Source organism: Vigna umbellata, chromosome 2, assembly GCF_029865625.1.
Source record: "Vigna umbellata cultivar VRB3 chromosome 2, Vumbellata_1.0, whole genome shotgun sequence".
Classification (NCBI taxonomy): domain Eukaryota; kingdom Viridiplantae; phylum Streptophyta; class Magnoliopsida; order Fabales; family Fabaceae; genus Vigna; species Vigna umbellata.
In genome coordinates, this window is record NC_142166.1 from 48187005 (window position 1) to 48212870 (window position 25866).

General features: G+C 32.1%; 1 protein-coding gene and 1 pseudogene across 1 annotated transcript; one reads left to right on the forward strand and one right to left on the reverse strand.

Moving 5' to 3' along the window:
- Positions 1-10078: 10078 nt before the first annotated feature.
- Positions 10079-10429, forward strand: LOC148204166 (17.3 kDa class II heat shock protein pseudogene; annotated as a pseudogene).
- Positions 10430-15090: 4661 nt separating this feature from the next.
- Positions 15091-24297, reverse strand: LOC148204167 (nuclear speckle RNA-binding protein B-like). The gene is made up of 6 exons (XM_088107219.1): positions 24157-24297; positions 23413-23510; positions 23064-23328; positions 22634-22695; positions 21394-21475; positions 15091-15725 (listed from the first exon to the last, which is right to left on the reverse strand). The coding sequence occupies exons 1-6, from the start codon at positions 24203-24205 to the stop codon at positions 15619-15621; spliced, it is 663 nt and encodes a 220-aa protein (XP_087963345.1). The 5' UTR covers positions 24206-24297; the 3' UTR covers positions 15091-15618.
- Positions 24298-25866: the final 1569 nt, after the last annotated feature.

The window sequence follows — 25866 nt, forward strand, 5'->3', positions numbered from 1 at the left end:
TTTTTATAATTTGTAACAAATACACAAAAAAAAATCTATTATTATAAATTTGATAAGATTTTAATAATAATATTGATTTTTGAAATACACAAATAAAAATTGTCACTCATAATCACAGAAAACAATACAATTTGATCTGAATTTCAATTTTATCAAATTTATTCATAAATTTACAATATACATATATTAATAAAATATGAAAAATATTTGTTTTCAAATTGTTCGATGATATTATTCAAGATTTAATACACAATTACACTAAACCTCAAACAAAAATTAAGGATCACGTCTATTTCTAAAATTACAATAAATATTAATATAAACTAACAATACACCTTAATATAATTAACTGTACCTAAAAATAATTTATAGTTTAATCAAGTTATAAATTAATCAAACATATAATAAATTTAAGGTTAAACTATTTTTGTGAGTTTTTTTAGTTCAATCTCTGTTTTATTAGAATCCCCAATTTAGTCCTAAAAAGTGTTAATTTGAGTCAATTGGGCCTCTGCCGTTAAATTATGCTAACAGAGATAAATTTTTATGAACTGGGACGTTGATGTGGTTCAAACGTGTCATGCTGAAACTTTTATAAGTGGCATTTATTAAAAGATTATATTTTAATAATAGGGTTTCTGAAATGGGATTTAATAATAGAATTTCCGGCAAGTCGATTTTGCCCTTGTCGATGCTTCTTTCTTTCGGTGAATCACCACTTCCAACGGCTCCTCCACGCGCCAATCACATCGCGGTTTGGTGCGATCTGGTGAAGACCCTCGCTCTCTAGGGATGCGATCTGGTGTGATCAAGCGCAAATAATGGGTATGGTACTCCAGATTAAGTGGAAGGGTCTCAAACTCACGTTTAGCTCGTTGCATAGAATCGCCATTGCCATAAACTTCACCAGAGAGGCGCAACCTCGACCTGACGACGTCATTTTCTGGGACGAGGAGTTTCACACGCTCTGCACCCTCTCTTCCTACAAAGACAATGTCTTTCACTCTTGGGAAATCACTTTCTCTCTCTTCAATGTTTGTCTCTCTTTCTCTCCCTTCCTCTCTATTTCGTGTTTTTTTCTCTGCTGCAATTTTAGAATTTTAAATTAATCTTGTTTTGGGTCTTTTTTTTCATATCTCGTAAATTATTTTTTTTTTATTTTAAAGAAGTGATTTTTGGGGGTTGATCGGAAAAGTGGTGTTTTTTTTTCCTTTTCTTGTTTTTGGGGGTTGATTGTTCGATGCTGTGCTTTCCAGTTCTTTCATTCTGAGGAATCGTCTCTGATAGTTCTTTTAAATTGACAAAAGCGAATGAAGGACCAATTTCAATGTCTCTTCTTTCTTCAACAACATCATAATGATGACATATCAATGCTATCCAAATAGACATTGATGATAGACAAAACTAAACAGTAGATAACACACTTCAAAACTAATCAAGGAAGATAATAATAACCATAGTTAGATTTTGGAAAAGGCGTCACCAGCCCGTTCCCTTCCTCTTCCAAAACGGTTCATCAAATGGCGAGAAATGTCGAACCGTGCATCTACCACTGGCGCTCCAACCACCATTTCCACTCTTCTTTCCCATTGCTTCCTTCTTCTCTCTCTGTTGTGTCTTTCTTTGTTGTGTCTCTCAGGCTGGGAAGAAGATTTATGGGTGCTTCTTGTAATGGAAGATGATTTTTTTTTATTTTTTTAATCAAACATTTTTCACGTTAAACTTAGGAACTTACACGTAACATTCTGCCACGTTTAAAAAACATGTCACGTCAACGTCCCAGCTCATAAAAAATTTAACTCCGTTAGCACAATTTAACAGTAGGACCTAATTGACTCAAATTAACATTTTTTAAGACTAAATTGGAGATTCTAATAAAACGGAGATTAAACTGAGAAAAACACACAAAAATACAGACAACTAAAAGAGTTTAACCTAAATTTAAAATTATACAAACATAAATTGTGTAATAAATTTAAAATCAATTAAACATCTAATATGAAAAAAAAATCATAAAAATCATGTTCAACTCAATCAATGAAGACATTTATATAAAACAATAATCGAATTACCCTAAAAACAATTACATACGTCCACACTATAACAACAAGGAAAAACAATTTTAGTCATTAAAAGAATCTCTAACAAACACCAGATGCTTGCCACCGTGATGAGTATGTTTTTTAAACAAATTTACATCTCACCTACAAGCTTTATACACATTAAAACTAGATTTCCATTTGATCTGTCATTTTTTATTCATCTAACCTTCTAGATTAAACTTAAATATTAATCACTTAATTATAAAAATATTATCACACATCTTTCACATCTATCTTTTATATGTCAAACATAAATGTAATGTTATAGTAAGCTGGTTTTTTTTTTTCAACGTTACATGAACAACAATTTATTTCTCATCCAAGTAAATTATAAGGCTAAAACCAAATCTCTATATTCAATTTTTGCTTTAGCAAAAATATAAAAGAAAATAAATGTATGCGACGGGTAAAAATATTAATTAAAACTATTGTTTTAAAAACCTTTTATCAAGTTTATAATATCCAATTAATTACAAACATATATTACATATTGAAGAATTTCAACTCAACATTCAAAATTCCCAATGTATCACTCAATGATTTTCAACCATTTATCCATAAACAATTCAACCAAAAATGAAAAACCAAAATATTTAGTTTTCTAAATTTCAAATAAAAATATATTTCTATGTCAATACATAGAAAGTTCAAATAAATCTAGCCATGATCACCCAAAATTGTGAATCCTTAAAATATACGTCATGCATATATAATAAAGACGTCATTGAATTATAATAATAGAAACAGTTGGAAACATATGACAGAGTATAGGGAGTTACAGTCATCCTTAATAAGCTAGGAATCCAAACATGAGATACTAAAGTCTTCCAAAATACCATAAGTTCTACAGATAACAGTTTTAAAACTCATAATTCAAAGTACAAATATCCTAATGATACTAGGATTCAACATTCTCTTCCTCTAGGGCTTGCTCCAAGGACACCTCCTCGACATCTGCTCCCATCCAAGTGGATGATCATCGCAAGAAGAAACATACGCAAACAACACAAACATGCAAGGGTGAGCTAATTATATAAAAAGCATACAATATAACAAGACGTGCATGCCAGAGCTAAATTTAATCAATCAAGATAAACACACATCCTAACATGTTACATTCTAGACTTGACTCGTCCGGACTTTAGAATGATAGTCGAGCTATGGCGGGTCTTGCGCTCGTGGTGGCTTATGAAACTTGGGCTCTCCCACCCTACCACACTCACAAGGTTAGCCTGTTCCGGGCCTTGAGGCGTACTGGAAGCCCCCAAGACTAAGACCTCCTGCTACTCCTCACCACATGGTTCAATCCTCTCTACGTGAGAAGAAAGACCATTGGAGTTTCAGGATGACCCCCAAGACTGAGCTCCTACATTCATTCTAAACATACTTGAATCTCAACAAGAGAATTCACTATGGATCACAACATGAGGCACCATCATGTACCCCCGTGTGACGTCCATGGAATTACGTCCATCAAACATACTTTGAAAATCACATACTTTCACTTTTACATTGCATACAAACATAGATATAATACTAATTATACTTCAAAAGACCACAAACAACTTAATAAGTCATAAAAAATCACATGAAACCATTCCATGTACATTAACAGACAATAACAGTCCAAGAGACCCACTAAACAGTACAAAAACCCCTTAAACTCATACTTAGACAAGGAAAATAACTTTGAAACCGTCACCAACAGTTCTAGAAAGGCCCAAAACCCCTAAAACGACCTAAAGAACGTCCAAAAATGATATCCGGAACCCCAAAAACCATCCAAAACTGTCCTGGATGACTTTTCGACGACAATAATCGATTATTATATGTGATAATCGATTATTTACGAGAGCTTTGAAGAGGATACAACTCTCTAACTAGAATAATCGATTATCAAGTGAGATAATCGATTATTCTTATCAGTTTTTTACAGCAATGTGATTTTTCTGGTTTTGGTGCATCTTAGACATATTCAAATGAACAATTTAAAATATGTAACACTAATATTAATATGAAACATGTTTATGGATGAAAGTAAAGTATTGCATTGGTCATTTGGATAGGAATTAGATGTACTAAACCAACTCAATTTCTACTCCAAAACATCAAACTCAATAACTAGAGGACCCCAAACCCAATTCTAACACTTTGTACCTATTCTGACCAATTTGGTGACTCAAACAAGTCATAATCCACTTGCTAAGACTGCCCCAATAGCCCAATTATACCCAGAACCCCTAACTCTCAAATTCACTACCTCACTTCCTCCAAAATGACCTAAAACACTACCAAATCACCAAGTTTTCTACCTAGCTAAAATTACAACAGATTTCACACTCCAAATCACTTCTAACATGATCCAATACAGTAATTAAGTTCATCAAACTCACTATAAAGTAATCAATCACAGTTCCATCAATTACACCATTCAATTCAAACCATCATATATACTTAAAATCCAAAGTACCATACAACCGCACGACAGTCCAAAATTCAACATGCATTCATTTACAAAGCAGATTCAAGAATTAAATTTGAAGAAAAATAATTAGCTCCCCTTACCTTGGTGGTTATAAGCACACCACTTTAGAAGAAGCCCCAAAACAGTAATCCTCGCACAGAAACAAGTTAAACAGGACCTACAAACCACCAAATTGGGGTAGAGTACAACTCTTAGAGCTAGAATGAACAAGGAAACTAAAGGGAAAAGCTACCAGCTGCATGCAACCAGTAAAGTGGCATGCCCTAGATTCAAAGACAGTGGAGGAGAAGGGAGAAAATGACTTACCAGTCGGAATGAAGAAAACGTTCGGTTCAAAACGGAGTTCTCGACTCCGGGAACCGGGGATGCCACCTAAATGACAATGCAATGAATTTATTTTTAAATAAATGTTATAGAAAAATTATGACTTCAATTACTTAGAAACATAGTACAACACAAACAAACAAAGCCAGAATTTGACATGGAGGAAAATAAAATGTTGAACTTTAAAATGAACAAATATTTAATAAAAAATAACATATATTATAATGGAATTAATCTTTCATGCACTGCCATTGCAAGATAATTTTCAATTTTGGAAGAATTTAAAAATGAAATAAGAAACCAAACAAAAAATATGGAGTAATATAAAATTCAAACATATAAAGGAGAAACAGTTTAAGAACACAGAAGAATAAAAAGAATAAATATGCCCAAAGTTTTACAATAATATATTGAAAAAAAAACACAAATTTTTACACTCTCCTTAGCTAAATAGACATTTTAGGTTCCAATAATTGGGGTTCAGTTATTTCACCACTTAATAGTGAAAATGATAAATGAGGATGATTAATTTTATAGAAGTTAAGTGAGAAAACTTTTCTCAAATATGAAACTATGTTTCACTAAATACTTTTTATTTCTAAACAAAATAATTGTTCCAATTATGCTATATAGTTAATATTAAAAATGCTTTATTTGGATTTAAAAATATATTATATAGATAGATTGAGAAAACGGGGTAAGGTAATAAAGTATCACTGTTTGTCAATTTACATGAATTTGACAATTTCATTTTCTATCTGATTTTATAAATTTTCTTAAATAACATTATAAAAATAATTAAAATTTTAAAACAGCTCAGTAAAATAATTAACACTAAAATAAAAAGTGTATAAACTTTTACCACTACCAATAAATTAAAGTCAAATATTTTATTTTTAACTTTTTCTTACATATTTAATGCTATATTAATAAAGTAGAAACACGATCCACCCATGTGCTAGATGCCTGTGTATATGAAGAATAAAAAAATAAAAAAATAAATGACAATGTATACCATATATGTCTGTATGTTCCATCTTAAAATAATTGTTAATTTAAAATATACACATATTATTGTTAACGTTAAACTGTTGAACAGAAGAGGACAAAACAAAATATTGGAGAAAAAAAAAAGTGAAAATAGAAATTTGTTTGATTGATAAGAAGGAATAAAAAAAATCTTTTATATTGAAAAATAAAAAAGTATTTATTACTATTACAATTATTAGGGAAAACATAAATAGTACAATAGAACCTATTATACAGGTAATTTTCTTTATTATCTAAAAACAAAATAATTAAACATATTATTTATTACATATGATATAGAGATTATGTTATAATAAAAAAATAATTTAATTATATAGAATAGAAATGTTTTAAATATTTACAACTTAATTATATATATAATTGAAATAAATATTTTTTTCTTCCTAGAAAATATTGATTAGTTTCTTTTTGTGTTTTTTATTTTACTCCAATTATTATTTTTTTTCTTTTTAGTACTTTCAGCATCATTTATTATAATTTGTGTAATATTAGGAATGAAATAACAAATTATTTGCATAGAACAAATAAAAAATATGCTCATTTATAGATTATTAAACAATCAAACTGACAAAAACAAGAGCATATTAAATTTATATAATAAATTATAAATTTAATTTATTATAATTTTTTTATTTCTTCTTCATATAATTAATTATATTGAGGTTTTGAATAATTTTTTTCCTTCTCATAAATTGGATTTCAATTTTACTTCAACACATAAATATCTTCCATAAACTCATAATATATTAGTGAGAGATGTTTCTACTTTCTAAAAAATCAGAGTAATTTCTTTTTATATTTATTTTGATTTCTTCTAAAAATAGTTAAAATCATTACACTGTTAATATTTATCTTAAATCGATTAATATATGAAACTGCTCATTTTTGGTTTTAAATGAAATTATGTATTTTTCACTTTCTTTTATAAAAAATACAAGTTAGATAAAAATAAATAAAATAATTCCTTGTAGGTAGACTTAAGTTTATTTACAGCACTATTGTTGCTCAGTTAATATCAGGGTTATAATTAGAAAAGGTTAAACAACACTTTATTATATTTTGAGTTTGACATTAATAAAGAATATACAGTGTCATTATATGTTGTGTGTTTTGATCAATTAGTTTGTTTTAACATATAGATTTAATTATAGTATTCTAATTCAGCATAAAAGTGAAAAATGTATACCAAATTTTATAAATTTTAACTTATGTATTCATATTTATATTTTAAAGTAACATAATATTCATGATAATTTATTTGAAAAATAAGATCTCTAGCAAACTATAAATTTATTTTGTAATGGGTTTATATAAGTTTTAATTATTTTTTCAAAACCACATCTTAATAAGTTTAAAACATAAACATAAAAATATATTTTTTTATAGTAAACTTATTATAGTAATAATACATACAATATTTATTTTTATGTTTATTTAAATAGACTGGTGACTTCCGAAAGTTTACTTATTCGAGTAAAGCTTATTTAAATTTTTTTAATTAAGCAGAGATAAACATGTTAATTTTTCCATAGATGATAAACTCACATTGAATTAACTTATCATCAATATTTTACACTTTTTCTAGTACACAACACATCAATAATATTTCTCAAACTCAACTTATAATACCAAAAATATCTTTAAGATGTAAATATGTTAAAATCATTGTTTTTTCTTAAGTTTTTATTATACATGAGTCGTAAAACAGAATCTCACTAAAATAACTCAATTATTTATCTATTATTTTAGCTTTTGTTAATAATTAATAATGCTTTGAAACATATTTAATATGTTTACTTCTTTGACAAACAAAGCTTTATAACTCATCCTGTAACAAAAAGAGGGTGTGTGTCATATTAAGAAATAAACTAATATTTAGTGTTAAAATATTAACAATTTCTTAACAAATTGGGATGACAGTAAAACTATCTATTTAGATATTTCCACAGTGATGGGTAAAGCCTCCAAATTCTATTTTGGAATTCTCTAAGCATGAATATTTATTTTTATTAGCTCAAAAAATGACTGAAGTGAGTTTTACTTAATATAATGAATTTTTTTCCAGAAATATTTTATGAACAGCATGATAAATAAATAATTTTTGAAAAAAGAAAAATTGGTGAAGTTGTTGGAAGGTGGGAGTGGAGATAAAACAACGAATATTATCGAAAAAAGAAAAAAAGAAAAACAGATAGAATAAGAGTGTGACGACTCATATCCAGTGATGAAAATACATGCATAGGGCGAATCCACTGCACCTTAACCCATAACACAATACCACCAGCCAATAACAGTGTCACGACCCAATCAACACCCATCACACTGGGCCCCACTCCTCGTTGTTCTCATGTACTAAAAATCCCCAAATTTCATTTAGAGTGTTTCATCCTACACCTCCAACATCTCATCCTGCACCTCTAAAAATTCCATTTTTAACCTTCTGACATATGCACCTCCAACTTTTTTAAAAATTTTATTTTTTAATAAATATACTTTTATTTTCTTCTCTCTTATTAAAGACACTTTAATAAATATATTTTTATTTTTTTCTCTCTTATTAACATTAAAATTTATTATATTTAATTTAATTAAAAATAATAATATTATTTATTATATTTTTCTAATTTAATAATTATTAAAATATTATTTATATTTTATAATAATTTTATTAAAAAAGTAAAATAAAATAACTAAAATAAAGTTAATAATAATGAAAATAAAAATAGTATTGAAAATCACATAAAAGATATTTAAATATATTATATTATATTAAAATGTTAATTTAATTAAATAATTATTAAAGTTTAAATAAAAAATAAATTTAAAATTTGTCAATCGGATATAGAAATCCGATATGAATCGGATATGATATCCGATTAAGAATTTTTTAAAATTTTGTTTTTTATTTAATTTTAATAATTATTTAATTTAATTTAATAATTTAATATAATTTAACATATTTAAATATATTAAATGTGATTTTAAATATTATTTTTATTTTTATTATTATTATTATTTTTATTATTATTATTTTTAGTAATTTTAATAAAGCTATTATAAAAATATATATTATATTTTAATAATTATTAAAATATAAAAATATAATAAATATATTATAATTTTCAATTAAATTAAATATTTATTAAATTTTAAATAAAAAACTATTAACATATTTTACGGTATCAATAAATAAGTTTTTAAAAATTTTGTTTTTATTTAAAATTTAATAACTCTTTAATTTATTGTAATATTTTAATATAATTTAATATATTTGAATATATTAAAACAAATTTTATATTATTGTTATTATTATTTTATTTTTTATTTTTATCATTATTACTTTTATTTTAGTTATTTGATTTTTATATATTTAATATAACTATTATTATGATATAAATCATATTTTAATAGTTATTAAAATATAAAATTATATTAAATAATATTTAAATTTTAAATTAAATTAGATTATTATTAAGATGGTGCAGATGGACTTTAATAAGAAAGAGAAAAAAATAAAAATGTATTTATTAAAGTGCTTTTAATAAGAGAGAGAAGAAAATAAAAATATATTTATTAAAAATAAAATTTTAGAAAAGTTGGAGGTGCATATGTCAGAAGGTTAAAAATGGAATTTTTGGAGGTACAGGATGAGACGTTGGAGGTGTAGGATGAAACACTCTTTCATTTATGACAGGGACAGCAACACTCTCTCCTAAGTGTTTCACACACTCCTTCCCGGGCGCGTCACTCCCTCCCCACAATATACTTTTCTATTAATCTATTCTGAGTTTTATTCCCGTGTACAGCGAAGCACGCACCTGCGCCTTCAGTAACGGAACCAGATCTTGCCACGAAATATACTGGATTGTTCCGGCTGAAGATGAGAGGGAGGTGCAGGGGATTAGGATGGTGAGGTGTGCAGGGGACCATCATATGGACAGCTTGCATATGGATAAGGACAAAGCCCAAAGCCCAAAGCCCAAAAATGAATTTTGTTTTTTAAGGGAGGAAGAGTCAAAACCCTACTAGAAGCATGGGAATTAGGTACGGAACCTCCTGTAACTTCCTACTAATATTTTGTGAATTTTTTTGGACATACGTCCGAGATGCAAAATCAATGGCTGCCACCCCTACGGATATGAAGGAGTATCCGAACTCTTACGCGTTTGTGATCGACATGCCTGGGCTGAAAGGTGAGGACATTAAGGTGCAGGTGGAGGAGGACACTGTGCTAGTCATTAGCGGCGAGAGGAAGAGGGAGAAGGAGAAAGTAGGGACTAAGTATTTGAGGACGGAGAGAAGAGTGGGAAAGTTCATGCGCAAATTTAAGTTTCCGGACAATGCCAACACTGATGCCATATCTGCCAGGTATAAGGATGGTGTGCTCACCGTCACCATCAACAAGTTGCCTCCTCTTCCTCCTCCTCCACCCAAGGAGTTAAAGCCTCTTGTGTTCAAGGTTGATTAAATTTCTTGATTTTCAAGATCGACCGGTGGCATTGCACTACACCTATCTCTATCCATGCCTTCATTTTCTGAATGTTTTTATATGGTTTTGCGTCTTTCCTTCAGTTTTTGTTGTTCATCTGAATATGAATGTGATCTAAATGCAGTGATATAATAATGCATGCTTTGAAGTAAACTTTAATTTGTCTAATTCCTCTGATTTGTAAATTTTAAACTCTCAGTGTTATGATGAGTAGAAATCGTCTTCTGTAATAATAAAAAAGTCTACTATGGAAAGGGTGTGAAAAAATTAATCAGCTTATGGAAACTTAAAATACCCTTCCCGATGAATGAATCTATAAAACCCTTAAAAGTGTATCTGATATCTTATTTCATTAACGTAGTATGAACATTTTTTCATTTCAACAACTAAACATTTTCACGATTTGTTGTCATGCAATGTAAAAAAATGCATTTCATTTTTATCATTATTATTATCATCATTATTATGATATTACATATTTAAGCTTAATTTGATAAAAGAAAATCCATTCAAGATTGTCAAGAATTGGGAAAAAGTCATTGTCAAGAAAAGAAATATTTTGAAGTGTAAATGTATAGTATCATCTTATATATTTATATAGATATAAATAAAATACTCCATTAAATAATATCTGTATAACAAAAGGATATTCTAGGCTACATTCACTAAAACAGAATTAAGGCATTAATTATATAATAAACCTAACAAACTAACCCACGCCTTTGGGGTGTTAGACAACACTCTGCCACTTTTAGTAGGTCAAATTGAAAGAACTGACTGTTACCCCTACTAATTGACCATCTCTATCTTTTAACGCCGCATGGAAATCGGCTCTTTTTTTTTAGCCCGGGCTAGACAAAACTCAATCAATATTAATATGCAGGTAAGTAAGAAAATGGCGAATGGCGCCAAAATAATTATACAATGTACTGTTTTAAATGAAAATAAGTAAATTTAAAACATTTTACACCTCTAATTTTATCTTGGTCACCTCCTTATATCCTCCCATTTCGGAAGCTACATCAGTTGATCATATAACCACATTTTGAATGGATTCGTGCTAATATACGGCATACGTTTCTCCTTTCTTTGCGCGTTTTTAATTCCGGGAGTGCTACGGGAAATTCTAGTTTCGTTTTATTTGAACAGTCCGAAGACCTTTCCTACTTTCCTAACAAACAAAGCAATAAAGAAAAATTTTCGTTTTTATTTGAACAGTCCCAAGATGCACCTTTCCTACATTCCTAACAAACAAAGCAATGAAGAAACCCTCGCCATGCTTAGCAGGATCTGTCCGAATCAGGCATTAAACTGAGATGTAAAAAGAAAACGCTAAAAATCATGGTGCAAAACAATGATAGACCAGGAACTCTGCTGCTGTCTAAAACTAGTACTTGCAGCCTTCAAACTATACCTGTCAAATAAACCCACATCATAGTACTTGAACCTTGGCCCCTGTCCACATGGATTGGAACCAAAAAAATCTTTTATTTAAAAAACCCACTGGACTAAATATCCCCAAATCCTTGTGAATTAGGACTAGCTCATGGACTTTTCTTTTTAGGATGAAAAAAAAAACTCATTTAAAAAATTTGTAATTTCATAACAGTGAAAGGCATAGGAATGTGAACTTAGAGTGAATTCTTTTGTAATTTCATGGCAGCTATAAGGAAACGTGCGTATGATGTGATAGGATTAGCGTAAGCAATAAGAATTAGTACAACTGATTAGTAAAAATTAAAGCTGTTAAGAAAAACTGGTTAGTAAAAACAGCAAAGTAACCTATCAAACTAGCCTATGAAACTGCAAAGAAAAATTCAAAACAGCTATACTACTTTACTTCCTAAAAATAGCAAATGGAATTTAAACTATGACAACGATGATCTAAAAAAGAAAAAAATAAACACAGCAATCAGCACGAGAAAGTATAAAAACTTAACCAGAAAAGCAAAAAAATTTTGAACATGCTATATCAGAATTGCACATTGTCCTCCATGTGAAAGGGGATCAGAACTGAAACAGCAAATAAGAAAAGAAAAGAAACTGAACAATTGTTTTGATACAAAGAGAATAGAAAAATTGAAACTGCTTGGCAGCAACTGGTCCTGACTCAAACTGTTCTTCAACTTTCCTCTTAATTCTGACTTGATGTCCTGGCCTAAACCTTCACAAAACTGCTATAAACCAACCAACAATGCTAAAAAATCATCTCATTATTGGTCGTTCCTACAAACAAACCCATTATTCAGCTTGCACAAGAACAATGAAACCTTGCACAAGAACAATGACATCAGTTAACAGGTTCTTTTTATGATAAGGTGCTGTGATGGGCATTATGTTTATGAGATGCGTAACTCTCATCGAATAGTATGAGGTGTGAGATAGAGTATTTAAGTGTGAGATAGATTATTTTAAGGGTAGAATACCACAAGTGCAGGAAAGATACAAACACACATACGAACCATTCACCGTTAAAACATTATCGTATATTTGTTGTTGTCAACATAATTTCAACATCAGCAAAAAATAATTCCAATTGATAAATGTTAAGATCTACATTCTATATAAATTAAAACATAATCAAATTTATAAATCTGAATAATAAAAACAAAATTAAATAATATATTACATTGTCCGGCCGTTTAATTTGATTTGGTTTAGATTAGTTTTCAAACCTATAAATCCAAACCATGTTATTTGAAAAAAAAAAAAACAGAACACAATACGACGATTTTTAACATGTTTACTAGTGGAAATACTTCCGTATGTATCTTTTTTTACTTTAAAATAAATAATGATTTAAAAGGATAAAATCATAAAATAACTTATTTAATTTATAAAATAATTAAATTTAAATTAATAATCATTTAAAGGATAAAATTAGAAATGTAATTATTTTAATTTAAAATAATGTTTATTTAATGGGAAAAAAATTTTAAAATGTACACACACAAAAAAATCTCCGTATATATATAGATATAGATGTTACAATCGACATTAGTTTTATTCTTATGAAGTCTTATTTTATTTGTAAAATAAAATACTCTTATTTATTTGAGTTCAATGAATTAGTTGTTACGAATAACATATATAGAAATAAAATCACACCAAATAAAAAATGATATTTAGAAAATAAATTATGTTTAAATCCTTAAAGATAAAAACACTTAAAAATTATTAAGGTTCAAATAAATTTTACGATAATATATTTACAAATTATTCTCACTTATACGTAGAACTTCATATTTACAATTGTTCTCAAACAATTTTCCCCTCAAAGTAAAGTACTTTTTATTCACAAATATTCAATGGTGAACCTTAGAGCTTAATCAACGATCCCAATATATTGTGTACTCTTAGACTATTACTTCCTGCACCATATCCCAACATCTTATCATTCCAAAATTATATTTTGGAAAACATTAAAACATTCGAATTTGTTATAGGTTTATGATGGGGTGCACCAAAATATTCGACATACACATTTTGAAAAGGTATTACATCTCCATACTTTTATTTACTACTAAGAAGATTTTCGACATAAATAATCTTTTTATGTGAATCTATTATCAATTTCATTCTACCCATATTAATGTGTTACCAAGTTAAAACATAAACTTTGATAGAATGTGTGAAAATAGGAGAAGAATAAATGACTTTGATACCATATGTTTTTAAGTATGTTTTTAAGTATGTTTAATTTTATTTCACAAGTAACTAATTAGAATATCCATTATCATCCTATGTTGACTTCCTCACTTTTATATATATATATATATATATATATATATATATATATATATATATATATATATATATATATATAATAAATTGACATATCTCTAGTTAATGTGAACTTTAAGCATAATTCTCATATCACGTTAGAAGTAGACTTTAAGCCTAACTCAACCTCACAAAACTAGCTTGTAAAGTGAAGTTTACACTCACTTATATATTATAAATTAACTTTATCTCTAGTCTATGTAAGATTTTCAACAACACTTAACTCTATTTTCAATTGTTATATATTAATATGAACAAATAGTCACTTTGAATTATCGACCCCAATACTACTTATTGAGTATTTGAAGGGATACAACATTAGAAAGATCATCTTCAATAAATTACAACCAAATCACAAAATAAAATTTCAGCATCACACGTATTAAGTTTTCTCACCTACACGTAATTCCACTTATCATTTTTAGCTTGTATGAAACTTTATATTCATACTTGTTTCTATTTCTATATATATTTCACATAATAATATAGGATGTGTCACGATTAGGCCAGAGTATTTTCATGTTTCTTTTTTGTCTGGAGTTCAATTTACATATAGTGATCAAATATATATATATAAATATATATTATACCATTGGCTACAGTGCATAGATAATTTAAGAATCACTGAGAAATCGGGGTAGCCATCGGACATGTCTATAAGTAAATCCCTAAAGAGTAGCCAAAAAGTGCAGCAGTAATTTTTAACACCCCGCCAATTATTAGCCAACAAGCACAATACCTCAACATCAATCATCATCACGAGGCAATGGTCATCGTTATTTGGAATCTTGCACCATGCATTAATCTTCGACGTAAGGCAAAGATGAGAAGAGGCAAGCCATTAAATCAGCTTTGGATAAAATTCAAACACCAGGAGAACGGGTTCCTCTGGATAGCATATACAGCTTAAAGCAATGCAATGCAATGTTTATATTTAGTTCAGACAAAAGACACGTAGTATGCCATGATTTACTGATATAATGTAGCCCGAATGCATACTGAGCCAACTCCGAACTATTAGTATTATTTTTACAGTTCATGACCAAAGTTACAACTATCTTCTTGGGCAGCCGAATACATGAACTTCAACCATTGTCAGATATAAGAGGGTCAAAACTCAAATGTATAAGCCACGGCCTTAATCCGGTGATTGGAGAGGCTAACTGAAAATAGGGGCCAAAATATAATGAAAATTCTATCAACATATTTCAGATTAAAAATTGTCCTGTTACCAGACTTCTTGCATATCCATATCCTACATTCAACAGCCAGGAAGGTCTAACCTAAAACTCGGAGTATAAAAGTGAATACCTCTATCTGATAGAGTTCATCTCAACACCATCAAAATCCATTACACCCAAGAAATGAATGTCAAGCCGTCTGTGTCATGTTGTTATACTGTTGCCATGATCAGACGGTAGACGGAATGGAAAGTGCGCAAACTGTATTTTTAGGGTTGGCGAGTCAGGCTTTTTATCATCAAATTTATAGCCTGCATCAAGTTTTACCCTTGAGTATACAACCCACACACATACATATGTTTAAAGACCTTTTAATTTAAATTTCAAATTGACAACCAAAGGCTAAGTTTATCTGTAGTACACCTTCTAACAAACACTGTACATCTAGATTTATATTTACCATATGGATACAAAGTAATATTAGAAATTTACTCATAAAATTTAACTTTTTTTAGATGTGTGCGTTTTGAATAAGAATAAATTATATAAAAAAAAAATAGATATTATTGACATCCAAAGCAGAGAAGCTGTTTCTGGTGAAAACACAATTTACAGACAAAAGACTCTTAGTTACAACATAAATTGTTAGATGTACTTGAGATAAAAATATGTTCTCGTGAGGGCTTAAACACCTCTACACTTACATTTATAGGAAACAAAGTAACTAACCACACTCCTTTCCAACTCACTCTTAGTTGGAACACTCCTTTCCACCTCACTCTTAGTTGGAACACACTTGAACACAACTCATACACACATAACTCATACACAATAACCAATAATTTTAACACTTCCCCTCAAGCTGGAGCATACAGATTGTATGTACCAAGCTTGAACAAATAAACTTGATACCAGGTCCCCTTAATGACTTAGTCAACACATCTGCGAGTTGGTCATTTGATCCAACAAACTCGGTACATATTTCTTTTGACAATAACTTTTCCCGAACAAAATGACAATCAATTTCTATATTCTTAGTCCTCTTGTGAAATACTGAAATACTGGATTTGATGCAATGTGAAGAGCAGTTTGGTTATCACAATACATCTTCATACTCTGGATGTCACAGAAGCTAAGCTCTTGGAGGAACTGTTTCACCCATATAAGTTCACATGTTAGTGACGCCATTGCCCTATATTCAGCTTCCGCTGTTGATCGAGCCACTACATTTTGTTTCTTACTTTTCCATGAGATAATGTTTCCTCCAAGGAAGACACAATATCCAGTAGTAGATCGTTTATCAATAGGAGAACCTGCCCAATCGGCATCACAATATCCTAATACCTGAAGGCTTCCTTTTTCTTCATATAACAGCCCTTGCCCGGGAGCCTTTTTCAGATACCTTAGAATGCGAATGATAGCATTCCAATGGCCAACACATGGAGCTTGCATGAACTGACTAACCACCCCAACAGCAAAAGATAGATCTGGCCTTGTAATAGTGAGATAGATTAGTTTTCCAACTAGCCTCCTATATCTCTCCGGGTCGGAGAATAACTCACCTTCTTCTGTTGTTAATTTTTGATTTGGGTCCATGGGACTCTCAACCGGTCTACAATCAATTATGTCTGTTTCTTGCAAAATATCTAGAGCATACTTCCTTTGGGAGATTACAACTCCATCTTTTGACTGAGCTACTTCAATGCCTAAGAAGTATTTGAGGCTTCCAAGATCCTTGGTTTGGAAATGTCTACACAAGTACTCCTTCAATTGAGATATTCTAGCAGTATCATTCCCTGTAATAACGATATCATCAACATCTACAATTAAGTAAACACATTTCCCAAGAGACGAGTGATAATAAAAGACTGAATGATCTGCTTCACTGCGTTTTAGCCCAAATTTCTGAACAATGGAGCTGAATTTTCCAAACCAAGCACGTGGTGATTGCTTGAGCCCATATAGAGATCGGTGCAATTTGCAAACCATACCAGACTCCCCCTGAGCAACAAACCCAGGAGGTTGCTCCATATAAACTTCCTCCTCAAGATCACCATGGAGAAAGGCATTCTTGATATTCAATTGATGAAGTGGCCAATGACGAATTGTTGCCATTGCAAAGAACAGACGAATGGTAGTCATCTTGGCCACGGGAGAAAATGTGTCACAATAATCAAGGCCATACACCTGAGTGTACCCTTTTGCAACTAGCCGGGCTTTGAGTCGATCAATGTCACCATTAGGGCCAACTTTAATTGCAAAGACCCATTGACAACCAACAGCCTTTTGCCCGGGGGAAGTGGCACAAGCTCCCAAGTATTACTGTGGTCAAGAGCCTGCATTTCAGCAATCATGGCTTGTCGCCATCCAGGATGATCAAATGCTTCTTTCACACTTTTGGGTATAACTACAGAGGACATTGAGGATACAAGGGAATAAAAGGAGGGCGACAATCTGTGATAGCTAAGAAAATTATAAATGGGATGAGGGTTTCGAGTGGAACGAGTACCTTTTTTAAGAGCAATGGGCCAACCAGAATCATCTTCACCAGGAGGCGTGGCAGGAGGCGATGAGGGAGAAGAATCTGAAGGAGGAGATCCACCATTTTCTAGAAGAGGACTACCCATCGGGGTACTGTGTCGGAAGATATCAATATGTGGAGAGGAAGGTTCGGGAGGACCTTGAGCATGACTTGGATTGACATTGACATTAGAGATATTGGACTCAACTACTGGAAGAGGAAGGACCTGTTGGAGGATATGGACATCTTGAACAGATGGAGAGAAGAAAGGTGTCTGTTCAAAGAATGTAACATTGGCAGACATGTAGTACTTCTTGGTTTCAAGAGAGTAACACCGGTACCCTTTTTGAAGCCGAGAATAGCTCAAAAAGACACATTTGATCGCACGAGCGGAGAGCTTGTCTAGCCCCGGAGACATGTCGTGAACAAAACATACACAACCAAAAACCCGAGGAGGGGTGTGAAAGAGAGGATCATTGGGAAAGAGAATGGAGAAAGGGACTTTATTATTGAGAGAGGAGGAGGGCATCCTATTAATAAGAAAACAGGCGGTTAAGATGGCATCCCCAGTGATGGACAGGTATATAGGCACCAAGCAAAAGGGTACGAGCAGTTTCAACTAAGTGTCTATTTTTTCTTTCGGCTATATCATTTTGCTGGGGTGTATGAGGACAAGTGGACTGATGCAAAATACCATGGGAGCTAAGGATTGCAGAAAAATTGGATGAGAAATACTCTTTTGCATTATCACTTCTTAAGATTTTAATCACTTTACCAAATTGGTTCTTGATTTCATTCAAAAAGGATGTGAAGATGGGTAACAATTCAAAGCGATCTTTCATTAGATAAACCCAAGTACATCTAGAATATTCATCAATAAAGGTAACAAAGTACCTAAAACCAAAAGAAGAGACGCGACTAGGTCCCTAGACATCAGAATGAATAATAGAAAAACTAGAATTACTCATTGATTGAGACTTTTTAGGAAAGACGGATCTAACATGTTTTCCTATTTGACAAGACTCACATTCTAAAGTCTGAAGACCACTAAGTTCAGGACACATCTTTTTTAACTTTGACAAGTGAGGGTGGCCAAATCGGTCATGTAACACTTTAGGGGGAAGAGCTGCAACACAGGATACCCATGGACGAGATCCAAAATGGTATAAACCTCCAGCTTCGTATCCTTCTCCAATCTGTCTCCCCGAGCCACGCTCCTGTACAACAAAAGATTTTGAATTGAAAGTTATTGAACAATGTAACATTTTGGTTAACTGACTTAAGGAAATTAAATTGAATGGACAATTAGGGACAAAAAGAACAGATTTCAGAGTTAGAGAGGGAGACAGGGAGACTTGACCGACTCCCTTTGAACAAGTTTTAGAGCCATTTGCAAGAGTAATGAAATGGGGTTTTTCTTGGATGGAAAGGGTTGAGAACAATGAGGTATTACCAGAGATGTGATCAAAAGCACCCGAGTCAATTACCCATGAATTTTGACCTTCCATGGATTGAGAAATGCAAGTTGTGGATGTACTTGGGGATTGAGATGATTGCGCCAAGTTGTTAGACTTTAATCGCAGATACTCTTGATACTCTTCCTCAGTGAACTTGGAGTTGGAAGTGGGAGTTTCAGCCTTAGAGATATTGGTTGTTTTTGAAGGAAAACCATGCAAGGAATAGCAGTTTTCTTGGGTGTGACCCATCCTCTTACAGTAAGTGCACTGTAGACGTCCCCTACCTCCACGTCCTCCTCCTCTAGTGCCCCGTCCTCCTCTTCCCCGCGTAGCAACCATGACAGATGGTTCCATTGTTTCAGGAGCTTCCTGAGATTGAGGCACTGGAACACGAAGAAGACGTGTGGTCAAGGCTTCCAAGGAAGGGACCTCATGACTTGTCAGAAGTTGATCTATGATATGATTCAAATCAGGGTGTAAAGCACGGAGGATCATCACCATATAATACTTGTCAAGCTTCTTCTTGATGTCTTCCGAAGATTCCACTTCCAAGAACATTCTCAACTCTTCCACAGCTGCTTGGGCTTCAGTCATGAAGGAGACCATATCATGGTCTGTCATTTTGAGACATGCAAGCTTGTTTGTTGTATCATACAGACGTTGAATATCATTAGCATAAATGCTTTGAGCTTTCTTCCAAAAAGAGTGACATGTTTTGAAGGCTCTAAGAGATATCAAAAGTCGGGGTTCCACAGATTGCCACAATATGGCACAATTGGAAATCTGCTTGTTTTCATTGTTCAGCTTTTTCAGAAGGTACTTGGCTTCCATCCTGCTCAAGGTGGTCATAATGTCCTTGACCGAGAAACCACATTTCCACGGCAACAGACCAAGAGAGGTAATTCTTTCCGTTTAGCTTTTCGGAAGTAATTGAGGGACTTCCAGAGAAAGAAAGAACACTTCCAGACGCCATTGTTGATAAAAATAGGAGAGGAACCAAAAAGGAGCCAGAAAACCGAGAGGAACTAGAAAATCCTAGGGGTTTCTTAGGGTTTTCTTCAAGGGGAGCTTCTGGACCTCACTGAAGCAGGGTTTTGAGGGGTAGAGCAGAGAGAGGAGGTCCAGGCGACAGCTATGGAGGTGTCGCGGTGACTTTCCGGTTGCCAAAGGGCGGCGCGTGAGCTGCACGCGCCTGTTCGCAGTGCACAAAGAAGCGGCGCATGGCGGAGCGTGGGGAAGAATCAGACGCCGGCACCGGTGGGGTTGGTCGTCGCGTGAAGAGGCGAACCGGATCCAGTGGTCGCCGGACGGAACAGTGACGGCGGACGGTGGCGGACAGATGCGAGATGGCAGAGACAATAAGTTGAAGAGCTTCAAACTGCAGTTGACAGCTGCAGATAGTGGCAAGACAACCGCAGACGGCGGCAATGGGCACCGGACAGATGCAAACAGCAATGACAATGCTGGTGGACCACTTTAGGACAAAAACCAGAGCAGGATGAACCTGCTCTGATACCAACTTGAGATAAAAATATGTTCTCTTGCGGGCTTAAACACCTCTACACTTACATTTATAGGAAACAAAGTAACTAACCACACTCCTTTCCAACTCACTCTTAGTTGGAACACTCCTTTCCACCTCACTCTTAGTTGGAACACACTTGAACACAACTCATACACACATAACTCATACACAATAACCAATAATTCTAACAGATGTCTTAACCTTCAAGTCATTATAATATTTAAGATGGTTATTTATTCGTTACAAGTCTGACCAAGTTAGTGCTTAGTAACTTATAGTTGGGATAGTATTGATAGTTGAATTAGAATACTAGCATAAATAAGTGTTAGTGTGCTGTATCCACAACCCACCATAGAATCAGAGATTCCATATTATTCACTAGCCTACATTCACATTTCTATTTTTTTTCCCTAACATCCTCAGGACTGTGCATGGATATAAAACTGAATTATATGCAATCCAGAAAAAACAAATACCTTGCAGGGCTTCCAGGGCAGTGAGAGCACATTTTGAGTCAACAAACTCCACAAAACACAAAGTCATAGCCTTGTCACCGCTCTGCAGCATCCCAGCCATTTAAAAACGATTCATTATTCATAATAAATGAAGCACAAGAAATAGCGTAGATTAACACTCTACACTTAATATATCTACCTACCAAAGCTAATGTATTACTAACAAGGTACAAACTCAAGATTCTATTATTCAGACTGGGAAGGAGATAATGAATTGTAAATCAAAGGAATCGTAACATGATGCATAAGATTCCACGAGATATATAAAATTCAAATATGCGTGTGCACGCATATAACATAGCATAAATAAGAAGGGGGGAAATCCACATAAAACTGCTAATACTTAAGTAAGCTCAAATTACTCCATACAGAACTCATAATTCACAAGTCATAAATGGCAAACAAAGCAAATTAAAATACTGCAGTGGTGACTAGTACTCCTAGTACAAAACACAAAACATGAATACCTAGAATAGACCTCTAATAGATCATCCAAGTTAAAATCATAATCACTCAAGAGATCCTCATTTCTACCATCTAGCAAGATGAACCAATGTAATGAGAAAGAGAACCCTCGAACCACACAAAAAAAGCTAAAGAGGCAGAGGAACCAAACAGAGAGTCAGTCCAATTCAAAAACATGGTGGAGAAGAGAACCATTCATACAAAAGTTTTGGGGTTTGCGTTAGAAAGGAGGCAGAGTTTGAGCAAGTTGATGAAGTGATGCCAGTGAAGGTGTTTTCCTTGATTCTTAGAGTTGGGATTACATAAAAGTTGGTTTTGGAGCCTGATTTTCAGAAGGCCAAAACTAAAAAAAAAAAAAGAGACTTGATCAAACTCTGAAAGTTAGCACACAGTCATGATCCACACAAACTCATAAAACAAGCCAATTACACAGTTTTTACAATTCCAGACTGTGAGTCTACCGATTTTTCTCATCAACAATTCTAAGCATGGGCAAACTCAGCAAGGCATTGCAGAAGGGTAGAATCGTGCAATTCTAGAAATTTTGACTACCATGATTATTAACCAGAGGAATATTGCAACAGGTGAGAAGCAAATTGTATATTCCTCAAAAACAAACAATATTTATGCCTTATATGCATTTTCTGTCTTTCCTGGACAAGCCTATTAAAGTATATTGTACATTATTGAAATATGCTAAAATATAAAACATGAAATTCTTAATTAACACACTTACACGTCTAGGCTCCTTGTGAACAACTCTGATATCCTTATAGCCAATAAAGGGGCGGAAAAGATCTATGGGCACAAGTCAAGGCTTCGTATCAAAATAACAAGAAAATACAATGTATACTTGGGATTGTATCCTGGAAGAAAAGACAAAGACGCGTAATTTTTTCCTTTTCAAATTAAGAGTTATCTAGTATTTACAAAACCATCTAGAATTTTCACCTCTTCCTTTTCCCTTCAAAATTTCACTCCCAAGCATACCATTGAAGTTGTCAAGTGATCTAATCTCCATATGTTATTAACTTATAAGGCAAATTATAATCTCATAAGTAAATCCGATGTTAATTTCAAAATACTTAGTTCCTATCCATTTTTGCAAGGAACAAAAGCCCGATATGCATATGCACACAAGCAGACATATAAATCACAAAGGATACGCCCAACTTCCCTTCTAGTGCAGTTATTTGGAAGTCCACCCACAAACAGAATGTTTGAGTCCGCTGCTGAAATAGGCAGACCATCATAAGTGTTTTTAGATGATGCTCTTTCACTGTTCACATCAGAAACACCATGACTAATGCCTAATGGTGCCGTATCTCGTTTTTTAGTCAGGTCAGGATCTGCAAGAGGTGAATAACCCTTAACAGGCTCAGAATGAACCCTAGATCCCAAAGCATCATCTGCACTATAAAACAAGCCTATCTGCAGCAACAATCAAAATTCAAAATGAACATCCATCCCCACGGCATCACATTGTAACTCAAAATAGCATTATAATGTTCTTACGTCTCTTTGCAGGTAATCTGATCCAATGCCCCGCAGTTCAGTAGAATTTGAAGGCTCAGTTGGAATATATCCAGCAAAGCTGGTCCTCGCAATACTTGCTGACAGAACCAAAACAATGGTCAAAACATAATCATTATTTTCTGTAATAAGAGGTTGAAGTATTTATTTCATCGGTATAGTTTTGTCAATTTGAGCTTTAGTTCCTATGTTAAAATTGTAAGCTAGTCCTTGAATAGTTTTTGCCATATTTTAACAGCGCTAAAAAGCTCTTGCGGCTAGGTTTAAGCCCACTCATCTTACGATTATCCAAACATGCATTCTAGAACATCAAAAAGTTTCCTCTGATCATTTTTTTAGCAGTTTCGAATCACCAAAATGTTTTGGTGTTCTGAATGGGGATCAAAATAACTGTATCATGGACTAAAACCCACAATTTCCCTATAAAAATTAAAACTCAAAATGGACACAATTATAAGGACTAAGTCAATAGTTTAACCTTAAAGAAAAATAAGAACCAGAATCTTATTACTGATGCTCCTTTTCTATCATATAACTTGTTTAGGGTTTAGGGTTGAAGAATAAAAGTAATTGTTGAAATTTTAAGAAACTAACAGCTGATCTGAATCCAATGGTTAAAACACGTAAAACTGGTTCGGTTTTGTAGTTTCACATGTCTGTGCGAACGAATTAAAGATGGAAAAAAAATATTGGAAAATTGTAAAAGTAGGGAATACCAAAGAGTACCTCCGTCGGCAGCTGCCGGAGCACTATATGGGTAGTAGGGATCCGCCATGGAAACTCTTCTCTCTGTTTGGTCACAGTGGAAAGAAAGAAAAAATGTGAATGAGTAAAGGGGACAGACTCCCCTTGGAAGTTTTATCTATAATCTAAATTTTGTTCTTCTTTATTATAACCAAATTCCGAATACATTATCTTAACAAAAATATTATAATCAGATTTTATTTAATATAAAGAATACTGTGATGGAATATTATACATTTCTAGTTAGTGGTAATTAAAAGAAATAACTATACTAACTATTTGTTAGGTATTCAAATTTAAAAATATTTATTAAATTAAATTTATTTTAATATAATTAGAGTGTTTGTATAGATATAATGAGAGGTTCAAATATTATCACTTGAACTTAATCATAATTCCAATAACATTTAAAACAATACATCAATTAGAACCATAACATATATTATTACATTGAATAATTTAAATTAAATAATAAATATAAATTATAAATGTTATTTAAAAACTGGATAGTTCATTTATTATGAAGATCTATAAAATAATATTTTATAAATATTTTTTAGATTAAAAATAGTATGACTTGATTATTTTAGGTTTAATATCCTATTTTGTCCCCAGTTTTGCTCGAAAATGTCAAATTAGTCCATCCTTTAAAAAAGGCGTCAATTACGTCCTCACTTAATAAAATTTGCATCAATGAAATCTCTTCCGTTAAATCCGTACAAACGGCGTTAATTATTTTTCTCTCTTATTAAGTAACGCCGTTTGTACGGATTTAACGGAAGGGATTTCATTGATGCAAATTTTATTAAGTGAGGACGTAATTGACACATTTTTTAAAAGATGGACTAATTTGACATTTTCGAGCGAAACTGGGGACAAAATAGGGTATTATGCCATTATTTTAATATTAAAATATTTTAATATAAATAGATTATAGACTTTTCTCATTTTTTTTTTATGAATTCTTTTTCTCTCTTAATTTAATTGATGAATTGAGATTGTATTAGTAATCTTGATGACACGTTTTTCAATTCACGTAAGTTAAGTTTCAACCACTTTGTTCTGATTCTTTATTTATTTTGTTGTATGTGGGTCTCATTCATTTTGCATGTAATGTTCAAGTATTTTATGTGACTTTGTATTATTATGTGGTAATAATGGTATATCCTGATTGTGGTTTTGTTGTTTATAGACATAGTTAAGGTGTGTGAGCGAAATATTTAGACCGATTGGTATTCTAAAAGGTTAGGGAAGTTAATTATCATTTGTTTTATGTTACTGATGCTTTGATAAATTGTGTTGTATGCTTGAATTGATTAGAAATTGACAAATTGATATGTGAAGTTGTTTATGTGATTTCAATTAAAAGTATGTTATCCATGATTAGATGTATGAAAAACTTATATGGTATTGATCATAGTAAAATGGAAGGGTGTTGGGCTGGTTTTTTGGTCTAAAATTGAGGTTTTGATAGATGAGATTTTGAAGTAATGATTAAAGGGGAAAAAACTGAGTTTTAGAATGTATTTTTTGATTATTTGAAACTTGTTGGAGCTTTGAGTTAACATAAGTGTATTATAGATAGGGTTGGTAGTCAATAGATTTTGTTTTGAATGGTTTTAGGTTCATTTTAGGGGTTTTGATTAGTGAAATTATAAAGTATAAGTTTTGCGTCAAAATGGAAAGTTTGGA